The sequence below is a fragment of the Macaca thibetana genome, chromosome 10 (genome assembly GCF_024542745.1).
Source record: "Macaca thibetana thibetana isolate TM-01 chromosome 10, ASM2454274v1, whole genome shotgun sequence".
In the NCBI taxonomy this organism is placed as follows: domain Eukaryota; kingdom Metazoa; phylum Chordata; class Mammalia; order Primates; family Cercopithecidae; genus Macaca; species Macaca thibetana.
In genome coordinates, this window is record NC_065587.1 from 8019613 (window position 1) to 8041718 (window position 22106).

Here is a 22106-nt window from a genome sequence, read left to right on the forward strand (position 1 = left end):
TGATTCTCCTGCCTCAGCCTCCTGAGTAGCTGGGACTACAGGCGTGTGCCACCATACCCAGCTAATTTTTTATATTTTTAGTAGAGATGGGTTTTTGCCATGTTGGCCAGGCTGGTCTCAAACCCCTGACTTCAAATGATCTGCTGGCCTCAGCCTCCCAAAGTGCTGGGATTACAGGCATGAGCCTCCGTGCCCAGCCTAAATGTTTAATTACTATTGTTAGGTAGTTAAACTAACCACATTGAGGACCACCTTTGGGTTAGCAGTTCATGAAAACTGAAGGTGTTTCTGTCAGTAATGGGTGGTGCTTACCGGAAGGCTCCATCACTTACATCTCGGAGGGCATTAGAGTTGTCTGGCAATTTATAGGTTTGAAGCGTTTTCATATGTATAAAAGATATATACTTCATATATAGAACAGATATAAATTTATTACCTAGAATCTAATTGTGAAATTGTATATTTTCCTATCAATGTTTATAGACAAGGAATTGTATAAAGAATACTATCCTTAAAAAATGTCTCTTAAGTATAGCTCCAAATTATTTCAAGTCCAGGGATTTTACCAAAAAAAAAAAAAAAAAAAAAAAGATAGTAGTTTAGTGGTGTTCCATGGTGGTGTTTTCAGAGACTTGGGTGGTTTTATATTTGCCTATCCTTTGCAGCTTGTATAATGCATCAAGTTTCACTTTACTCAGAAGTGATACCCAAATCATGCCTTTTAAAGGTATGTAAATAGATTTTTACACAGAATAAAATTAAATGCGTAATTTGATTTGGAAACTGCATGCATGTCAAATCATTTCAGATATGAATATTAAATGATGGACTAAGTCTGGGTCAGAGGAAACACTTGGCAATACGGGTCTGTATTTGCCTGTGTGGCTTCTCGCAACATCTTTGATTATTTCACTGCTTATTGGCAACTTCTACAGATGATAGTAAAGAAAGTTTAGGCTAGGCATGGTGGCTCACACCTATAATCCCAGCACTTTGGGAGGCCAAGGCAGGAGGATCACTCGAGCCCAGGAGTTCAAGACCAGACTGGGAAATATAGTGAGACCTCATCTTTACAAAAAGTTTCAAAAATATTAGCCAAGCATGGCGGCACATGCCTGTAGTCGTAGCTACTTGGGAGGCTGAGGTGGGAGGATCACTTGAACCTGGGAGGTAGAGGTTGCCGTGAGATTAGATTGCACCACTGCACTCCAGCCAGGGCAACAGAGCAAGACTCTGTCTCAAAAAAAAAGAGACAATTTAAGTTAAATCAGTACTCTTGCTTGGTAGCCGGGTTGCTAAGAGAACTCTTAAGTGAGGTTGCCTAATGGGAACTTCAGAGACCCTCACTGGCTCCAGGTCACTGACAGGCCCTTGCAGGGCCTTTCTGCCTTGTAAGGGCTTCAGGGATCTTTCAGACTTCCCCTCCTTCCAAGGCTTAATCAAAAGGGTTAGCCCCCAGAAGCCACTGTTACTATGAAACTGTTACAGTTTGAAACCTGGGAGCAGATGGCATATTTATATAGACCTTGCCTCCTGGACTCTTGCCAGAGAGACCTTGCAGTATTGTTTATCACGCCCTGCAGATTGTCTAATAGGAACATAAATGCCTTCTCTAGTCCTCCTTGGTAGGGTAACCACCATTAGTAGAACGAGGGTACTATTAGGTACTTTGGCAACTGAGGTAAAATAAACATGGACTCTGAAAGCAAATATAATAGTTCGATGAAGAGCTCTTACTGCTTTCAAATTATTCATTAGCCCATTAGAACTTGAATATTATGAATTATGAAAGAGTTCTGTTTCTGTTAAAAATAAGATAAAACCTGTCCTTGGTTTTTTTTATTACTATTATTGAGTTCCATTATTTCCAGGATATAAACAGTATAATTATATATTGAGTACAAGATAATGAAACTAGAACAATTTGCTCAGCCTTATAAAGCCAGCATGGCCTTCATTAGAATAGACAACTGTCTATAGCTCTAAATCAGAGAGAATGTGATATTAGGATGTTCTTATCAAGGGATTTTAAGGAATGTTTTCAAGATTGGGTAAAGACAGTGGGAGGGCAAAAATAAAAGTAAAAAAGCATTGAGAGCTACAGTCAAAGCATTAGAAAGCCAATAAAGGTTTGGCGATGAGGAAGGAAAGTCTGTTTGTTTCTGAGCAGGGACTAGTGGCTATTAGTGGTCCCACTCACCCTGTCCTTCCAAGGGTCAGCTGGAGGCCTGACTGGTGGTCTGTCCATCCCCTTAGTGAGTTGCCGGTCCTCCTGCTGAGTTGCTCCTGCTTAGCATGAGCACAGAGAGCCTCTCATGGATGACTGGAAGAGAAGGCGCCATCCAGCCCACGCACAGACTGCTGCCTCACAGGCTTATGCTGGTCAGGGGGACCCAAGCCAATGGCTGTCTCTCTCCTTTGACTTCTGAATAGTTAAGTCACTTAAAAGTAATCAGATTCCCCTACATTTCAGGATAAGCACATTGGCTTATAAGAATGAAGAATGTTATTTACCTAGAGTGTTGTTCAATCTACAAAATTTAGTATCACAGAGTCATGAAGAACCTGGAAGTTCACCCTCACCCTGCACCAGTCCAGTGCTGACCCCCCTCTTCCCACTCCAGGGCCATCCAGCCTCTACTGTACCATTCCTTCTCAGGGCAGCCATTTGGTCCCAGGGCAGCTCCATGAGAAACTCTCCCTTTCATTAACACAGCTTCTGAGGCTTCTGCGCTCAAGTCAGCCTCCGTTCCATAAGCCAGTTCACAGGCCTCATGAGGGCAGGAGCTGAATGTGTCTTCTTGCCCTGTGTCTTCCCCTAGCAGAGTGCCTGACTCCTCACAGGTGCTTATTAAGTAGTTTTAAAATTCCTCATTGAATTGGTCTTAGTTTTTTCATGGTCCCTTAAAATAAGTCCCTCAAACATGTGAATAGCACCTTCCAGGCCCGCACACATCCCACATCTTTTGAACCTTCCTCTGATGTAACTTCCGGTTCCTTCAGTGTCCTGATCTCTCTTCTCTGAAGGGGAATCGGTCATCTCTTCCTCCAGGCAGAGCCTGGGTGTAGTACAGATCCACTCGTCCACCATGGGGAAAGGCTGGTTGGTTTCTAGCTGAAATCCAGATACACTTTGAACACCGCGTCTTCCTTCCTAAGGAGAAGATGCTAGTGTCATGAGATTTGTTCTTAATGACCTTCTTGCCAGAGAAGACAGAAGCCACATTGAGAAATTCTACTTTCTGTCTATTAAGGATGTAATATCATACCATCTGCTCCAAACAGCAGGTTTATCAAACTCTGTCCCTTTTTTTTTGTTTTGTTTTGTTTTGTTTTGTTTTCTGCCAAGAAAGAGTAAATTGGTTCTTAGCATGTCCCCCACCCAGATCTTAGTTCACTGAGGTCCTGGCCTCTTTGCTCTTAGGGGTTCTTGCTTTCCTCTTACATTGGCCTTTGGTTACTGGCCCCTCTGACCTATGATCTCCATCTTTTGTGCAACTCCTTATAGCACAGAGCTTGGTGCTCACCTTGTTTCCAGTGTGCTTCCTGTCCTTACTCTCTGGAGAAAGCCTGGATGATGTCTGTTAAGGCCTCTGTATTCTCTTCTGTCACCCTTCCTTTCCTAAGACCTCCCTGGGATCTGCCTCTCTCCTCTGAACTTCTTGGACTGCCTTCATGAGGTGTGTATATCTGGCCAGACTGCTTTTCCATCCTAAGCTGTTGCGAATTCTGGCATAGCACAGTCACTTTTTGTTTTGAGATAGTATCTCACTTTATCACCCCGTCTGGAGTGCAGTGGCATGATTACGGCTCATCTCAGCCTCAGCCTCCCACGCTCAGGTGATCCTGTCACCCAGGCTTGAGTGCAGTGGCGTCATCACAGCTCACTGTAGTCTCGGCCTCCCAGGCTTAGGTGAGCCTCCCAAGTAGCTGGGACTATAGGTGTGCCACCATGCCCCATTAATTTTTTTCTTTTAATCCCCAGAGATGGTCAGGAAACAGTTATTTTATTTGTTTATTTATTTATTTTGCATTTTTTGTCAAGATGGGGCTTTGCCACGTTGCCCAGGCTGGTCTGGAACTCCCAGGCTCAAGCAGTCTACCTGCCTTGGCCTTCCAAAGTGCTGGGATTACAGGTGTGAGAAACCGTGCCTGGCTGGTTGATGGTCACTTTTTCTCAAGGCTTTGGCACATCCACCTTGCCTGTCAATCGCTCCTGTTCCAGGCAGACCTTGCTGCTCTTGGTCAAAGATTTTTCTCTAATCACACAGGACAAAAGGCCGCCACTGAGTGCTGCTCTCTGAGCAATGCCCTGCTCGGTGATAATTGGTTAATTAAAGTGTAAACTGATCCGAAGACCAGGCTCTCCTGAGATGCTTGCAAATCAGATCAAGTTTACTGCAGGCTCCAGGCTGAAAGAGTATCCGAAGAATGGTCCAGTGATCAATGATCCGTAGCTTTGTATCCAACTCCAGGAGAAGGTTAATTAGCGTCATTTACATCATTTTCATTGAATGTACTTAACATGGAAGGGATTGCCAACAAGAAGCTTCCTGTATGGAGTCGGTTCTCTAGGCCCAGCGGTGTTATTTGTGACTGCCTAACCAGGCGGAGTAAGACCTAAAGAGAGTGAAATGTGTAACCTGTGGTGGATAACATTTAAAGATGCCCTGTGTTGTCTGGATAGGCCAAGTAATACTAAGGTAACAAACATCCCCCAGATCTCAAGGGCTGAACACAATGGCAGTTGATTTCTTTTTCACATGAACTCAGCTGAGGGTGCAGATGGTTCTCTAGGGTACCTGTCCTCCATGTGTCACTTTGATTGTCCAGACTGATGGAGGTTTTACCTACCTGAGACTGTAGCACCTGGAACACAGTCTCTTCCGTGTAGCTTGGGAAGAGAGGACTTGGCAAGGTTGAACACAGGTGAAAGGCCTTGGAAATGACACACCTCGCGTCTGCTCCTGTCTCATTGGCTAGACCTAATAACATGACTGCCATTAACTTCAAGGAGGCATCCCCCACATCCGTGGAAGTGAGAGGGCCCAGAACGAGTGTCAGCAAGGACCTCCAAAGTCACCGTTGTACTCTTGCTCACACAGGTACTTTGACGAGGCAGTGGAGTTAAGGAGCAGTTCTTTCTCTAGCTGGGATGACAGTTCAGATTCCTACTGGAAAAAAGAGACCAGCAAAGATACTGAAACCATTCTGAAAACCACAGGCTATTCAGACAGGTATGAATGCAAAACTGTGGGGTTGTAGTAGTGAATCCATGCATTTCTGGGAAAAAAGTGCTGATAACATGATGACATGAAAACCTTTGTAAGGGGCTGGGCACGGTGGCTCATTCCCATAATCCCAGCACTTTAAGAGGCCGAGGTCGAAGGATCACTTGAGCCCAGGAGTACAAGGCTGCAGTGAGCTATGATCGTGCCACTGTACTCCAGCCTGGTCAACAGAATAAGACCTTGTCCCCCTCAAAAAAGAAAACCTTTTGAAACCTTTTGTAAGACTAGTGAATAATTTTGTTCTACTATTTTAGGAATATTGTTTTGATTTTTTTTTTTTTTTTTTTGAGACGGAATCTCACTCTGTTGCCCAGGCTGGAGTGCAGTGGTGCAATCTCAGCTTACTGCAGCCTCTGTCTCCCAGGTTCAAGCAATTCTCCTGCCTCAGCCTCCCGAGTAGCTGGGACTACAGGTGCACACCATCATGCCGGGGTAATTTTTGTATTTTTAGTAGAGACAGGGTCTTACCATGTTGGGCGGGCTGGTCTCAAACTCCTGACCTCAAATGGATCCGCCTGCCTCGGCCTCCCAAAGTGCTGGGATTACAGGTGTGAGCCACCATGCCCGGCCTCTTTTGATTTTAAATTATTGATTCTAAATAGGAGGTGCACATCAGAATCCTCTGTGGACCTTGAAATAAATGTGTGTGTGGAGGCCTCTTCCCTGAAGATTCTGATCCATGGGTCAGGGGTGGCCTAGGCCAGGAAGATTTCACCTTTTTCCCCAATTTTTTGTTTTTTAGATTGAGTCTCACTCTGTCGCCCAGGCTGGAGTGCAGTGGCGCAATCTCGGCTCACTGAAAGCTCTGCCTCCTGGGTTCACACCATTCTCCTGCCTCAGCCTCCCAAGTAGCTGGGACTACAGGTGCTGGCCACCATGCCTGGCTAATTTTTTTGTATTTTTAGGAGAGATGGGGTTTCGCCGTGTCAGCCAGGATGGTCTCAGTCTCCTGACTTCATGATCCGCCCGTCTCAGCCTCCCAAAGTGCTGGGATTACAGGCGTGAGCCACCGCACCCGGCCTTTTTTCCCCCAATTTTAAGATATTATTTACATATAGTAAAATTCATCTTTTTATACTTACAGTTCTGACAAGCACATACATTCATGTAATTACCACCAAAACCAAGGAACAGAACAGTTCCCATCACCCCCAGATTTTCCCCATGCCCTTTGTAGTCCCCCCTCCCCTGCCCCTGGCCCCTGGTCACACCAGGTCTGTTTTCTGGCCTTACAATTTTGCCTTTCCCAAATGTCATATAAGTGGAGTCATGTAGCAATTGGCCTTCCTACTCTGGTTTAACTTTTCTTAGTACACTTGGTCAAGACTCATTCATTCTTGTGTTCATTCCTCTTAATTGCCAAGTTTATCCATTCACCTACTGAAGGACTGACTCCAGTTTTTGGTGATTATGAATGAATTTATTTTCCAACCAGAGAACTTGTGAGAATGCAAAGGGGCACTACTAATATGTTGGGACAACAGATGTAACTTGAAATTGTCCCAGGTAACTGGGACATTTTATATCCTATACAATGTAGAGAGAGCAGTGTCCTATGGACATTCCAAACAATGTATTCAATGTTCACCAGTTGATCTGAAATGTGAAACAACAGACCCCATTTTAAACAGAAATTCCTTCAAATGTTGTATCGTTTGGATATTCTTTTTTTTTTTTTTTTTTTTAATTAGAATTTTCAGGCTTTTAAAAATGGCCTAAAATCCTTTTACAAAATTTACTGCTATTGGCATTTTAAAAAATAAAATGAGTATGAAACACATTTGCTTCACCTCAAATTAGTTAACCTAATGTTGGCTGTTTTTAATTGCAGACCTACTGCTCGCCGCAAGCCAGATTATGAGCCAGTTGAAAATACAGATGAGGCCCAGAAGAAGTTTGGCAATGTCAAGGCCATTTCATCAGATATGTACTTTGGAAGACAAGCCCAGGCTGATGTAAGGGTCCAGAGAGTTTCTTTGGGTGCCCCATAATGCAGGAAAGAAGTGTGGGTGTAGGCACTGGGGAGGAGATCCTGAGTGAGCTAGACTCAGGCTGCCAGATGCCCTCCAGCCTGAAAGTGCTGGAGTCGGGACTTGAACCCAGGTCTGTGTAACTGATCGTGTGCTTGCCGCCTCAGCAAGAGGAGTGTTTACAAGACAAGGACTTACCTCACAGTTCTCTTATTCCTCTCTCGGTGTTTTGAATAGCCATTATCCAGTATCTTTTGAATGTATTTCAAACAATTGTTGATGCAGCTGTAATTTACTTAATAACTTTTAAACATAGTGAAATGAAGCACATAGATATGTTTCTTTTTTTTTTTTTTTTTTTGAGACGGGGCCTCCCTGTCACCCAGGCTGGAGTGCAGTGGCACAATTTCAGCTCACTGCAACCTCCACCTCCCAGGTTCAAGCAATTCTCCTGCTTCAGCCTCCCAAGTAGCTGGGACTACAGGCATGCACCACTACACCTGGCTAATTTTTGTATTTTTAGTAGAGATGAGGTTTCACCATATTGGCTAGGCTGGTCTTGAACTCCTGACCTCAGGTGATCTGCCTGCCTTGGCTTCCCAAAGTGCTGGGATTACAGGCGTGAACCACCATGCCTGGCCAGATGTGTTTCTGGGGAGTGCATATATTTATTTTCAGATTGTTGGCTTTTCTCAGAAATGTTAATGAACTTGGCCAGGCACTGTGGCTCACACCTTAATCCTAGCACTTTCGGAGGCTGAGGCAGGTGGATCACTTGAGGCCAGGAGTTCGAGACCAGCCTGGCCAACATGACGAAACTCCGTCTCTACAAAAAATACAAAAATTAGCTGGGTGTGGTGGTGCGCGCCTGTAGTCCAGCTCCTTGGGAGGCTGAGGCAGAGAATCGCTTGAACCCAGAAGCAGAGGTTACAGTAAGCCAAGATCACATCACTGCATTCCAGCCTGGGTGACAGAGTGAGACTCTCTCTCCAAAAAAAAAAAAGAAATGTTAATGAACTCATCAGAGTGAAGTCTTGCTAAGCTGTAAGACTCAAGTGGAAGTGGGGAGGTTTACGTCTTCCCTCTCATCCTGAATGGCTAGTGTGCCTCTGACTATTTGGACGATGGTTCCCTAAAATGTGCTGAATGTATTTTGCAGAAGTTTGAACTTCTGCCATCGTTTCGAAAGTAGAATTGGCCCTCGCTTTTCCCACGGTCCATAATATCTGCCTTGCTTCAAAGTTGACATTGAAGTTCAGTTTTAAAATAGTGTCATGGGGCTTGGAAAAGAGCCTCTTAGAGTGGCCTTTGCTGACCGCTGGCTAGAAGCAGCAGCAGGAGAGAGATGCTGCTCTCCCTCCCTCCCTCTGACTGCCTCCGCACTGGCCGTCTTGGCTGAGGTGCTGTATGTTGATCGGTTGGCCTGTGACCTGCCTCCCATGCAGAACATGAGCTTTGTGCTGTCCCACAGGACCCGGCCTTGGCAGTGGCATTCAGTAACTGTTGGAGAGAGAGAGCCTGGGGGACAAACACTTTGAAATGACAGCTCTTCGGTGATTCTTCTTGCAAAACTGCCCACGATCTTTGGAGCCTAACGTTTCCTTTTCCTTGTCTTCTCTAGTATGAGACCAGGGCCCGCCTAGAGAGGCTGTCGGCGAGTTCCTCCATAAGCTCGGCTGATCTGTTCGAGGAGCAGAGGAAGCAGGCAGCAGGTAGGGGGTCACTGAACAAGAGCTGGTCTCTGTCATGCCTACGGTATGAACACATTTCATCTAGATAGGACTGTTTCCTTTTCCAAGATATTTTAGCAACCATTATTTGATGCTCTGATCTCTGCCGTAAGTCAGGTAGAGTAGAAGTTACTATTCCAGGCTTCACATGTGAGGAGACCAAGTCATGAAATGAAAGCATCATCCCCAACATTGCCTGGCAATCATCCTTCTAAACACTGTCATAGAGGAATGTTTTCTAGCTGAGTGCGGATGTGCTATGAAATACCATGTGGTGTCTTAGCCTTAGAGGTGGACAGCCCTGGGCTCCCATGTGATCCTAACCACCCTCTAGCTGTGAGTCCTTGAGTATGTCATGGCGCCTTTAGCCTCAGTCTCCTTCGCCATAACGTGGGTGGATAAAACTACCTCTCAAGGTTTTCATGAGGCTTAAATGAGAAATACAAAGTGCCACCAAGTGTCTGGCACACAGCAGGCCCCAGGGGTGGGCAGAGGCAGAGAGAAGCATGTGGCTCTACCAGCATCTCTTCCAGAGAAGACAGAACACAACTTTGGGAGTGAGCAAGCGGAGGGGAATTGCCTGTCTCCCGTATCCCTCTTCAGGGTTCAGACCCCAGCAAAGAGGTATCTGGTCCTCCCAGGGCTGGGATGACCTAGGATGGGGCAGCCTGGGAGCCCAGTGGTGGGCTTCAGAGCACCGGCCCCTCTGCTTCGACTTCCATATCCCCCTGACTGAGGGATGCCTTGCAAGAGTACCCTACAAAGGCCTCTGCCAAGCCACGGTGGGGAGGAGGGGGCCCTGCGGTTAACATGAAAGGAGCAGCGTCCTCTGAGGTCATTTCAGGAACCCATTTATCAGCAGGAGAGCCAAGGGGAGGGAGGACTCTCAGGAGCCAGGCATTCCAGGCCTGGCACCCTCAGCACACCTCATTTCTAGGCCTAGAGGAACTGGGTGTGGCTCTAGGTGACCAACCTGGGCAAACACTTGGCCTTACAGCCACAGAGAACAGCTGTTTTCAGAGTCCAAAGAGAAACAGCTCGACAGAGAAGGTCTGAGTGTCGGACATTCTGGGTTGCGGTTTGGGAATGTTATAGAGACACACTGTGGCCCTCGGGGTGCAGTGGGCACTACCAAGTTGCTGTGCTGCGGTGGAGGGAACACACCTAGCCAGGTGGCACCAAGTGAGCCAAGGGTTGTGCTGGCAGAGAGCCAGGCAGCCCAAGGAGCCAGAGGCCACGGCCAGAGTGGACAAGCCCCAGCACATCCACTGCCAGTAAGGGTGTGGCGGTGCCTGGGGGTGGGCAGCCAGGGCCGCGGCTCCCACGAGCCACTCTCTGGGCAACAGCACACCCTGTGCCTCACCCCAGACTCAGCAGAGGGGCGCGTTTCCCTCAGGCAGTTACTTGCTGACTGGGCATTTCCTGGCAGTGAGTCTTGGTGGGGGCAGGTGAGGCTCATTGGCTTGTTCCATCTCCAGACTTTCAGTGTCCTGGCCTTTTGTCAGGGCAACTTCATTTTGTGACCATCCCTGGCAGAGAGGCTCTCCAGCCACCTTTGGAGGCCTCCAGCAACCCCAGCCTTGCTGCCCCCACAGGTCAGTGCTGGGTCGCCTTGTAGGGGCCCTGGCACAGCCGGCAGGCCAGTCCAGAGACCTGCATTGTTCAGTCCCCCGACTCCCTGCAATGGATGCTTTTGTAATTTAAGTCAGTAGAAGTTTTTCTCTGAAGCATTGTTTGTTTAAAAAAAAAAAAAATTGGAGATCAAATGAGAGCAGCCTTTCCAGTTACTGAAACAAAATAGTGGCCAGCCTGTGTTTACCTTCCTGTTCCCTTTCAGAGAACAAAGATCCATTAAATTTTCTTGAGCCTGTGTAGGTGCCAAACCAACCCTGATCCCTGGCACTTCGTGGTCATTGTAAGGTGCACCCTGGGGTGAGAGGCCACCCAGAAACCTTCACCCCCCTGCCCCCACTGGGGTCTCACTGTGTTGCCCAGGCTGGTCTCAAACTCTGGGCCTTAAGCAAACCTCCCTCCTCAGCCTCCCAAGAAGCTGGGATTACAGGCACCAGCAACTTTTATTAAATGTTTATTTTTTTATTATTTAGAGCATATTTCAACAAAGAGCTTTATGTGTTCTGCCTCCATAAAAGCTTGTTTTCTTTTATAACATTTTTTTCTTTTATTTTGTCTTTAATACTTTGTTATTGAAGTAAAAGTTTGTTTTAAGAAAACAAGTTCTTAAAACTTGTTCTGGGCAAGGCACGGTGACTCACACCTATAATCCCAACACTTTGGGAGGCCGAGGTAGGTGAATCACCTGAGGTCGGGAGTTCAAGATCAGCCTGGCTAACATGGTGAAACCCCATCCCTTCTAAAAATACAAAAATTAGGCCGGTCACAGTGGCTCACGCCTATAATCCCAGCACTTTGGGAGGCCGAGGCGGGTGGATCATGAGGTCAAGAGATCGAGACCAGCCTGGCAAACATGGTGAAACCCCATCTCTACTAAAAATACAAAAATTAGCTGGGCGTGGTGGCACGTGCCTGTAGTCCTAGCTACTTGTGAGGCTGAGGCAGGAGAATTGCTTGAACCTGGGAGGCGGGGGTTGCAGTGCGCCGAGATCGCACCACTACACTCCAGCCTGGCGACAGAGCAAGACTCCGTCTCAAAAAAAAAAAAAAAAAAAAAAATAGCCAGGCATGGTGGTGGGTGCCTGTAATCCCAGCCGCTCAGGAGACTGAGGCACAAGAATTGCTTGAACCCTGGAGGGGGAAGTTGCAGTGGCCTGGATTGCACCACTGCACTCCAGCCTGGGCAATAGAATGAGATTCTGTTTCAAAAAAAAAAGAAAAAAAAAGAAAAGAAAAAAAGACACTATTCTGCGTGGTGCCTCACCTCTGTAATCCAGCACTTTGAGAGGCTGAGAAGGATGCATCACTTGAGCTCAGGAGTTCCAGACCAGCCTGGGCAACATGGCAAAACTGTGTCTCTACAAAAAATACAGAAATTAGCCAGGCGTGGTGGTGCATGCCTGTAGTCCCAGCTACTCCGGAGGCTAAGGTGGGAGGATGACTTGAGGCCAGGAGGCAGAGGTTGTAGTGATCTGAGATCGTGCCACTGCACTCCAGCCTGGGCAATAGAGCCAGGCCTTGTATCGAAAAAAAAAAAGAAAGAAAAAAGAAGCCATTCTGTATTCCTTATCTTAATTTCCACATTTGAAATGCTTCTGGTGAGGTAAGCTACTTTCCGGGGCTGTTTCTAGCCCAGGAACCCTGCGGCCGTTCTTACGGGCACTCTATTTCACTGTAGCTGAAGGATTGAGTGGGAAGCACATGTAAGCGCCCGCAGCCAACCTGACCTGGCACAGCAGCAGTCCCTGTGGCCACACCCATGGGACAGGGTCATTGGAGCTGGGGGACTGCCATCAACTGGGCACTGCCTCAGGCAGGTGTGAGGCACTCAGACACCAGATGACGGAGTGGAGGCAGCGTGTGAGAGCCAGGATACAACAAAAAGCTTCAAACCCAGCTGTCCCCTCAGCATGTCTCTTTCCAGAAAGCCAATTCTGATTGTTTGAATGAGAGCACGTCTGCGTGGCAGTGCAGACACCTGCACCCTTCCTTGTGTGCATCGTGGGGTCAAGTGGCTGGTTGTTTGCGGGGTCCCTTGACCACTGTCTCCTTTTCTTCTTGCTCCGGCCCAGGGTCTGGGAGTGTGGCCTCAAAAGCACTACCCTCAGTCCGCAGTCAGGCAGTCCGGTTTGGTTATTGCCACATGTGCTTGTCAGACAGTATAGCTGTGCAGTGGCATTGCCAACAGAGATTCAGTTAAACCAGAGTGGCATGTATTTAGCAAAGTGGCATCTGTTACGCCTATCTGAGAAGTAGCCATTGGAGCAATTTTTGTTGTTAAACTCATTGTTTGGCTAGGCACAGTGATACACGCCTGTAATCCCAACACTTCGGGAGGCCAAAGTAGGATTGCTTGAGCCCAGGAGTTCCAGACCAGCCTGGAAAACATAGTGGGACCCCCATCTCTATAAAAAATTTAAAAAATAAAAAAATTAGCTAGGTGTGATGGTTCACGCCTGTAGTCCCAATTATTTAGGAGGCTAAGGCAGGAGGATCACTTGAGCCCAAAAGATTGAGGCTGTAGTGAGCCATGATCACACCACTGTACTCCAACCTGGGCAACAGAGTGAGTCCCTGTCTCAAACAAACAAACAATGCCCAAACTTGTTCTTATAATCTTGGAATTACTTTTTCTCTTCATTTGTCTCCACGAAGCAGAGAGATTAGAACTGGTATTCTTAGGCCGGGCGCGGTGGCTCAAGCCTGTAATCCCAGCACTTTGGGAGGCCGAGACGGGTGTATCACGAGGTCAGGAGATCAAGACCATCCTGGCTAACACAGTGAAACCCCGTCTCTACTAAAAATACAAAAAACTAGCCGGGCGAGGTGGCGGGCGCCTGTAGTCCCAGCTACTCGGGAGGCTGAGGCAGGAGAATGGCTTAAACCCGGGAGGCAGAGTTTGCAGTGAGCTGAGATCCGGCCACTGCACTCCAGCCTGGGCAACAGAGCGAGACTCCGTCTCAAAAAAAAAAAAGAACTGGTATTCTTTTAAAAATTCTTATTTTGGGCCGAGCGCGGTGGCTCATGCCTGTAATCCCAGCATTTTGGGAGGCTGAGGTGGGCAGATCATGAGGTCAGGAGATCGAGACCATCCTAGCCAACACGGTGAAACCCCATCTCTACTAAAAATACAAAAAATTAGCTGAGCGTGGTGGCGGGCGCCTGTAGTCCCAGCAACTCCGGAGACTGAGGCAGGAGAATGGCGTGAACCTGGGAGGCGGAGCTTGCAGTGAGCCAAGATCTCACCACTGCACTCCAGCCTGGGCAACAGAGCGAGACTCCGTCTCAAAGAAAAGAAAAAGAAAATTATTATTTTGGGCCGGGCGTGGTGGCTCACGCCTGTAATCCCAGCATTTTGGGAAGCTGAGGCAGATGGATCACAAGGTGGGGAGATTGAGACCATCCATCCCGGCTAACACAGCGAAACTCCGTCTCTACTAAAAAATTAAAAAAAAAAAAAAAAGCCGAGCGTGGTGGCGGGCACCTGTAGTCCCACCTACTCAGGAGGCTGAGGCAGGAGAATGGCGTGAACCCAGGAGGTGGAGCTTGCAGTGAACTGAGATTGTGCCACTGCACTCCAGCCTCGGCGACAGAACAAGACTCTGTCTTAAAAAAAAAAAAAAAAAGGCCGGGCGCGGTGGCTCAAGCCTGTAATCCCAGCACTTTGGGAGGCCGAGACGGGCGGATCACGAGGTCAGGAGATCGAGACCATCCTGGCTAACACGGTGAAACCCCGTCTCTATTAAGAAATACAAAAAACTAGCCGGGCAAGGTGGCGGGTGCCTGTAGTCCCAGCTACTCGGGAGGCTGAGGCCGGAGAATGGCGTAAACCCGGGAGGCGGAGCTTGCAGCGAGCTGAGATCCGGCCACTGCACTCCAGCCGGGGTGACAGAGCGAGACTCCGTCTCAAAAAAAAAAAAAAAAAAAAATCTTATTTTGAGGAGCCTGGGAGTTGTCCTGGAACCTTCCACCTCCCTCGTCACACCATAGACCCATATGATCGGAGTCTCTCCTGGGTGACCCCAGACCTGAAGCGTGGCCACAACCCCCTGCTTGGTCCTCCTGCTCCGGTCTTGGCTGCTGCTCACCCCTCTCCTCACTCCTCCCACAATGATGTTTCGAAACACAGTCATCCGTGCTGAAAATCCTGCCCTCGAGAGCTTGAAGCACAGCTCCCCGCCCAGCACTCACCTCCAGGACCGTGGTTCCGCTGGCCTTTCCAGCCTCGTTTCTCGTGATTTACTGCTGTGACTCGCTCCAGCGGTGTTGAGCCTGTGGAGCCCCCAGCCCAGAATGCTTCTCTTCCCCATTCCCCCAGACAGCCCCTCAACCCGTACTTGCCCTGGGGGCCTGGTTAGTGCCCCCTGCACCACTCTTGTGCCTTACACCGAGGGCAAGACCATGTGATGACCATCCCCCCCAGCGGACCGTCAGTTCTCCTTTCTGTGCCCTTGGCACCTGACAGAGCCTGGCAGAGGAAGCCCTCTGCAGGTGTTTGAGGATGAATGGGTGGAGGGATGATGAATGACCCCAGGAGCTTGCTGAGTCTGAGCGCCTGCCCGCCGGCCAGCATAGGCTGGAACACGCCTCCCACTACCTCCCGTGTCCCATGGCCAGTGCCAGGCTGCAGTGGCGATGTGTTCCGCCTCCAGCACAAGCCTTGAGAGCTGTGTGCGTGTTGCCATGTTTCATTCCCTGTCATAGTAGGCAAGGAAGCTGGAATTAAGAGGTGGCCCCGTGGGCTTGGACCGCAAGTGGCTGTGATGTACAGAACCCCCTGCCCACCTGCACTGGGCACAGCGAACATCAGTTGTGGGTGGTTGTTAGCTCAGCGTCACCTGTCTTGTCCTGACCCATCCAGGGCATTTGCCGCAACCACGGACCACTGGTTGTTAGCTCAGCGTCCCCTTTGTCTCAGAGAGGGGAGCCGCTGTCTTCTTCCTGGCTGCTCAAGCAGAAACCTGGGAAATATCCTTAATCCGCCTGCCTCCCAGCCTGCCTCGGCGTCAGTCAGTGTGTCTCTTGACACCTGCCTCCTGAGGACGCTCAGCCCGTTCCCTCCCGATCCCCACTGCCACCTGCTCAGGCTCAGGTACCGCCCCATGCACCTGGACCCCTGCAGCCACCTCCAAGCTGTTTACCTGAGTTTGCTCTGTGTCCCTTCCACATGACACAGGTCACACTTTAGTGGTGTTATCAGTTAATTGTCTGCTTTCCTTAGTAGGTGGTGAGCTGTGGAAAAGCGGGTCTGTGGTGGTGCCCTCAGTATGCACTGTGGGTGTTCTGAGAACAGATAGGGACGAGAGATTCCCTGGGTCAAGGACACTTTTCCTGAGCAGGTGGCTGGAGCTGTCATTTCCTGGAGCTCATTGTGTAACCTGAGCACACTAGGGCTGTCTTTGACCATGGCCACCTGGCCCCTCCAGCCTGCCCAGGCAGCCCTCAGAGGAGACACAGCACCCCAGTCCCATCACTGTGTTGGAATTCTACTCTGTCATTGGCGAAGGCCTACAAGATTTTACACAGTCAGCTGGAGATGGAGATGGGAGGACCTGCATCTGTGGTAGGCATGAGAACAGTGCTGTGGGCAAATGCAGTGTCTCTTCCAAGGGACACATTGCAGGGTAACTTGTCAGTTCTGTTTTGTTCTCAGAGAGGGACTTGACCAAGGATTTCTATTTTGTTATTGTTTTTGAGATGGGGTCTCACTCTGTCACCCAGGCTGTAGTGGGGTGGCACAATCTTGGCTCACTGCAACCTCCACCTCCCCAGTTCAAGTGATTCTCCTGCCTCAGCCTCCTGAGTAGCTAGGGTTACAGGTGCCCGCCACCATGCCCAGCTAATTTTTTGTATTTTTAGTAGAGATGGGGTTTCACCATGTTGGCCAGGCTGGTCTTGAACTCCTGACCTCAAGTGATCCACCCACCTCAGCCTCCCAAAGTGCTGGGATTACAGGCGTGAGCCACTGTGTCCGGTGGGTTTCTGTTTTGTAAGGAACAGGTGGTGTCATGTGGGGCTTAGGGCATAGCTAGGTGTGGCTACTTCTGAGGACCTTCAGGGTTTGCGTTGAGCTCACTGAGCCCCTGCAGCGTCTTATTACAATTGTGACACAGAAGTTTATGAACCCCTGATTGTCAGCTCTAGGAGTGTGGTCAGACCTCCTTTATGTGTGATAACCCTGATGAACTTCACCCACATTGGTAGCAATTATGGCGATGTTTATGTCAGGGCAACCAAAACTTAAGCAGCAGTAACCCACTAACACCGGTCCCAGCAGAGAGGGTGGAAGTGTCAACTTCTGTACCTGGGAAGACTGGCAGTGGAGCTCGGCTTCTAAGTCACAGTCAGAGAGCATCAGTGATGTATCCATGTGGCTCACCTCCCGGGGGAGGAAACAAGCTTCCTCCATCCCCCAAGCGAGTGGGAGGGGCAGTCCTAGTCACAGATGGCTGCTGCTTTGCTTCGTCCCTGCCAGTAACCCCAGAGCAAGCAAATGGCTCCTCTCATTTGAGGATACGTGCATCCCAGGGAAGGCTCTGATTGGTCAGGCCTGGGTCATGAGCCCATGCCTGTGGACAGGGTAGAAGGGAGAGGTGGTTCCCGGAGGAAGGGAGGAGTACTGTTACCAAAAGAGGGAGGAGGCGATGTGAAAGAGGCCATCCGTGTTGGCCCATCTGCCTTTTGCTGGGTACTTACCTGCCAGGGCTATGTTAAGCACCTTGAGGAAAGGGGCCCAGAGAGAGCAAGGAACTAAATTCTCCAGAGGCACATAGCCTGGAAGTGGCAGTGCCAGGATTTGAACTCATGGTGGTGTTAAGTCCCCCATACTACATCTTCTCTCATGTGGATTCTCTCATGTGGATCGTGGCAGGGCTGCCACTTCAGCCCGAGTCTCCATCCCACTGCTGGGCTCCTTGTGAGGCGGCAGGAGGGGAGACATCCAGGTTCTCTGAAGCCGTTGAGCACTCTGGGCACAGGGTTTGCCGCAGCCATGGCCATGGCAGTAATGAGCCAGCTTCTGTGTGTGTGCAGGGAACTACAGCCTGTCCAACGTGCTGCCCAACGCCCCCGACATGGCGCAATTCAAGCAGGGAGTGAGGTCCGTTGCTGGAAAACTCTCCGTCTTTGCTAATGGAGTCGTGACTTCAATTCAGGTCAGTAGAATGGGGCGGTGCTCACCGGCTATGATGGTAGTAGATTCAGCAGTTTGAAAATGAGACCTACTTCAATCTTCAACTGCTGGAAAATTCAATTATATGTTATTGGATCGATATGTTTGCTACAGTATAACCCAGGACATTATGAAAACCAGAAATTATAATTTTATATTTAATATTTTCTAATGTATGACTCTCTGGGAATTGTTAGAGGAATTGTCATGACCATTATGCAGTTTTTTTTTCCTAGATTGGAACAGAGAAGTAAGTATTAAGAAAATTGAAATTATCTGTAATGCCACATCACAGGGATAACCTCTTAATATTATGGTATATTTTTAGCTCTAGATTTCTAAGGATATTTTTCTATTCATAGATAAAAAGGATATACATATCTTTTTAAAATCAAAAAGGGATTATATTATATATAGGGTTTTATATCTTGCTTTTTCTCTGTGATGTTAGGAGCATTTCCATGTCATCAGAAGTTTTTCTAAAACCACATTCTATCGAGTGAAAACATAAGCCAAGGATGGCACATACTTGCACATAAGAGTTGAGGCCATCTCTGACGATATGAATGGCTCGTTTCTTTGTACCTTCTTGTTTACATCAGGCCATTGAAGAAGGATTCTATTAATGTAAGATGCTGCTAAAGGAAGTAGGACTGGAACCATGTGGACTGTGGTGCCTCTAAAGGGGGTTCCTGGCCCCAGGCAGATGTTGCTCTGGCTACAGGTTAAGGAGGGCATGGAGGTGCCTCCCGTTCTGGAGAGTTCCCTTAGTCCCAGGACTCTTGATGTAGCTGTTTTCACACTGTGAATAGCACAGTCTTCCCTTTCATTTGACTCTGAAGTTAAAATTCACAGAGTTCTTTCACGTCCCTCAGGTCAACTAAGCCCACATCAGTCTCCATATAGGTAACATCCCTATTTTATAGATGGTCATCCCCGTTTTAGAGATGACTCCCTTTTATATCCCCATTTTACAGGTGAAGGAATTGAGGCACAGGTTAGGTCACTTCTGCAAGATGACCAGCTGAGCCGAAATTTCAGGGCTTCAAACACCAAGTGTGTTCCTCTGTCCTGCCCATCACACTTGTTTCCCAGAGGGCTCAGCAAGTAGCCTCCGGCCCACTGAGCATCCTCCCGCCCAGACACTTTGCTCCCTGCTTCCCGATCCCGGGACTGTGGCCATGGATGCCAGAGACAGGATGTGAATCCTGTTGGCTTCTGAAGCCCACACCTGCCCTCAGCCTTGAAGCTGCAGCAATGGCTGCTTCCAGATGAGCACACCCTCGCGGTGTAGTGTTCATGTCACATGCCCGACACCGGCTGCAGTGTCAGTTTTGGTGATGGTGAATATTCAGGGCGCAGGAGTCAGGGATCGCTGCTGAATGATCGTAAACTTCCGTTTTGGTTCTCTCTTCAGGATCGCTATGGTTCTTAATACTGAAGTCGTGATATGTATTTCCTGGAGAAATTCCTCTGTAAATGAACCAGTGACCACGCAACAGGCGGCAGTGAAGACCAGATAGTTTTGCGGATTGTTTTGCTACTTTTTCATATGGTATATGTTTCTGATTTTTAATATTTCTTTTGAGAAAGTCTGAGTTCTGATGTAGTAGGAGCTTTACTGTGATTTCTGTTTCGTGTTCCTTCCTGCCACACCCTCCTTTGGCGTCTCCACGTATATCCTTGCTTTATTTTCTTGGAACCTTTGGTTTCAACACTGAGGGCCTGGAGACATCGGCTCCTCCTGCTCCTGAACCAGGAGGCTTCACGTAGGGGAGGAGAGGTCTCCATGTGACACGTGGGCTCAGGGCTGCCAGAATCAAAAGATGCCAGATGGACCTGCAGAAACAATGCTCACCACACACATGTCCTTCAAAAGACCAAAGTGACGGGTGTCTCCTGTGACAGGTTGCTTCATTTATGTTTCTACATAGTAAGGTGACTGCCAAATAATATTTGAAGTCATCTGTCTCTTTGTAAATTATTTTCTATGACCTATAAATTTAAAAATATTTTTCAGTGAGTGCTTTTAACAAATGTAAGCTGCCTTGCCAAAGGGATTAATGTTATCTTGTAAAAGGTGTTGCTGTTTGAATTGATGAGAAATGGAAGATGAGAACTCCCTAAGGGTGTTTATAAATCGATGTGGTATACAGAATTAAAATGGAGTGAGGTAAGAAGATACAGCTACAGAGAATAGTTCCATGTATGGGAGAACAGTCATTGTAATTGGGTAGTTTTGTTAATATTTTTAAACCTTGCTTTTCAAAAATTACAGAATGTGTATAAACGAATAAAGAAAAATAATTTAGCTGTGTTTTAGACAGCATTAGAATATATTGTTCAGCACAGTAAAATATATTTGAAATCTGATAAGCCAAAAATGTGGTTTTGAATGAATATTTTGTGAATCTTTCTTAAAAGCTCAAATTTGTAGACTTCTAAATAGAATAAACACTTGCAGCAGATGGCATTGCCTACATTTTTTCCTGAAAGCTTTGGTAATAAGTCATTGTAAGTCAGAGTTTGTGGTATAACATTGATGGACATTTGAATTGTGGTAACTGTAGATGGACATGGATTTAATGTGCGTTTGGGGCCTGATGTGCAGTTGTGATGAATTGGGATGTTGTTCGTAGCACAGGAGCAAGGTGGAGTGTCCTGGTTGAAAATGACGTTGGGCCAGGTGCGGCAGCTCACACCTGTAATCCTAGCACTTCGGGAGGCTGGGGTGGGAGGATTACCTGAGCCCAGGAATTTGAAACCAACCTGGACAACATAGCAAGACCCTGCCTCTACCAAAAAAGAAAAAATTCAGCCGGGTACAATGGCATGTGCCTGTTATTCCAACTACTTGGGAGGCTGCAGCAGGAGGATCCCTTGAGCCCAGGAGGTCAAGGCTGCAGTGAGCTATGATCTCAACACTGCACTGCAGCCTGGATGACAGAGCAAGACCCTGTCCCAAAAAAAAAAAGAAAAACGTTGGGAGGGAGGGAGGGGATTGACTCCCCACTCCCAGAGCCTTAGCTGAGGGTGCCTGTGATGTGCCTTCCATGCCCCTCCCCACTGCCCCTCCCCTTCCCTGCTGCTCCTCAGTCTCCCCACCATGCCCCTCCCCGCTGCCCCTCGGTCTCTGCCCTGCCCCTCAGTATCCCCCCATGCCGCTCCCTGCTGCCCCTTGGTCTCCACCCTGCCCCTCAGTCTCCCCTAAGCACACACCCACCAAATCCCTACCCCTAGATGTACTGGGTCTGCCACAGGCCCCTACATCTGGGTCCCCGGAGGCCCTGGAGAGGAGCAGAGGGAGCCAGGCTTTCACTCTTCCTAAGGCTGAAGTCCTAGCCCTGGGTTGCTGCTTACCCCAGCCTGGGCCAGCCCGGACACCTGTGGTCCTCCTCTTTGGGTCCCTGGATGTGGAAATAGGCCTCCAGTCGCCCTCAGTTCCCCTGAGGAGAGGGTTGCGGGAGTGGAGGGACTGTGCTGTATAACCAGGCTTTGGAGGCAGGACACCGACCTGGGCTTGGAGCTCTAGAGAATCATCGACTGGCCTCAGTCCCAGCTCTGCCCAAACCCTGAGGGTCTGGGAGCCTGGCCTGGCCCTCCCTGCTGGTGAGCCTGCTGATGCCACCTGTGTGCCCTTGCCAGGTGGGCAGGGGCCTCTCCCGCTGGGCAGTGCTCTGCATCCCAGTGTGGGGCTGGATGAGCAGAGCCCCCTGGAGCCACCCGCCTGTGAACACCATCCCCAGTCTCCTGCTGAAACCCCTTGCAACCACCATGTTCCCTGGGCCACCTGGGCTGCGGGGAACTGGTCTCAGGATGGGAAGGGGCCCGCCTCCAGCTCCACCCTTGGTCTTGGGCTGCAGGGAGGTAGACAGCCTTCCTGGAGCATTTATTGCCTGGTACCATGGGTGGGAGGGAGCCTGGGGGATTCCAAGGTCCAGACTCTGACTCCAGAGCCTGAGGGTCAGGAAGCTGCTGGCAAGCTGTGGCCACAGCCGTGGCCTTGAGCTGGGCACGGCCAAAGGGGGCTGGCTGGGGTCTCTGCCGCTCTGACATCGGGCAGTGGACAGGTTACCCAGCCTTGCCCCAGCGTCCCCTGGCAGCCTGCCTCCCAGCCTGAGCCCCTCCGCTGGCTTCCCTGCAGTGCTCAGTGACATGCGGGGAGAGCATTCAGCACCGAAGTGTCCTCTGCACCGATGATACCAGTGTCCCTGTGATGAGGCCCAGCAGCCAGCCAGCGCAGTCACCTGCTCTCTGCCACCCTGTTGGCGGCCTCTGGACACACTGGGCCCTGAAGGCTCAGGCAGCGGCT

At 49.0% G+C, this 22106-nt stretch overlaps 4 protein-coding genes across 9 annotated transcripts in view; 2 read left to right on the top strand and 2 right to left on the bottom strand.

The window, feature by feature from the left end:
* Window positions 1-20262, top strand: part of ARFGAP3 (ADP ribosylation factor GTPase activating protein 3) — a 64256-nt gene extending 43994 nt beyond the window's left edge. The window contains exons 12-16 of the mRNA XM_050805873.1: window positions 5106-5237; window positions 7123-7246; window positions 8883-8973; window positions 17656-17777; window positions 19212-20262. Coding sequence (XP_050661830.1) covers window positions 5106-5237; window positions 7123-7246; window positions 8883-8973; window positions 17656-17777; window positions 19212-19229 — 487 coding nt within the window. The 3' untranslated portion in view covers window positions 19230-20262. The remainder of the gene's footprint in view (window positions 1-5105; window positions 5238-7122; window positions 7247-8882; window positions 8974-17655; window positions 17778-19211) is intronic.
* MPPED1 (metallophosphoesterase domain containing 1) overlaps window positions 1-22106 on the bottom strand; it is an 822621-nt gene that overhangs the window by 706414 nt on the left and 94101 nt on the right. The window lies entirely within an intron of this gene.
* Window positions 1-22106, bottom strand: part of TSPO (translocator protein) — a 677237-nt gene that overhangs the window by 356087 nt on the left and 299044 nt on the right. The window lies entirely within an intron of this gene.
* Window positions 1-22106, top strand: part of LOC126963616 (NADH-cytochrome b5 reductase 3) — a 414164-nt gene that overhangs the window by 213156 nt on the left and 178902 nt on the right. The window contains exon 1 of one of the 4 annotated variants that reach the window (XM_050805965.1): window positions 10286-10289. The exons of the other annotated variants lie outside the window; for them this stretch is intronic. The gene's annotated coding sequence lies outside the window, so the exon portion shown is untranslated. Of the gene's footprint in view, window positions 1-10285; window positions 10290-22106 lie in introns of those variants that run through there. 4 annotated transcript variants of the gene reach the window in all.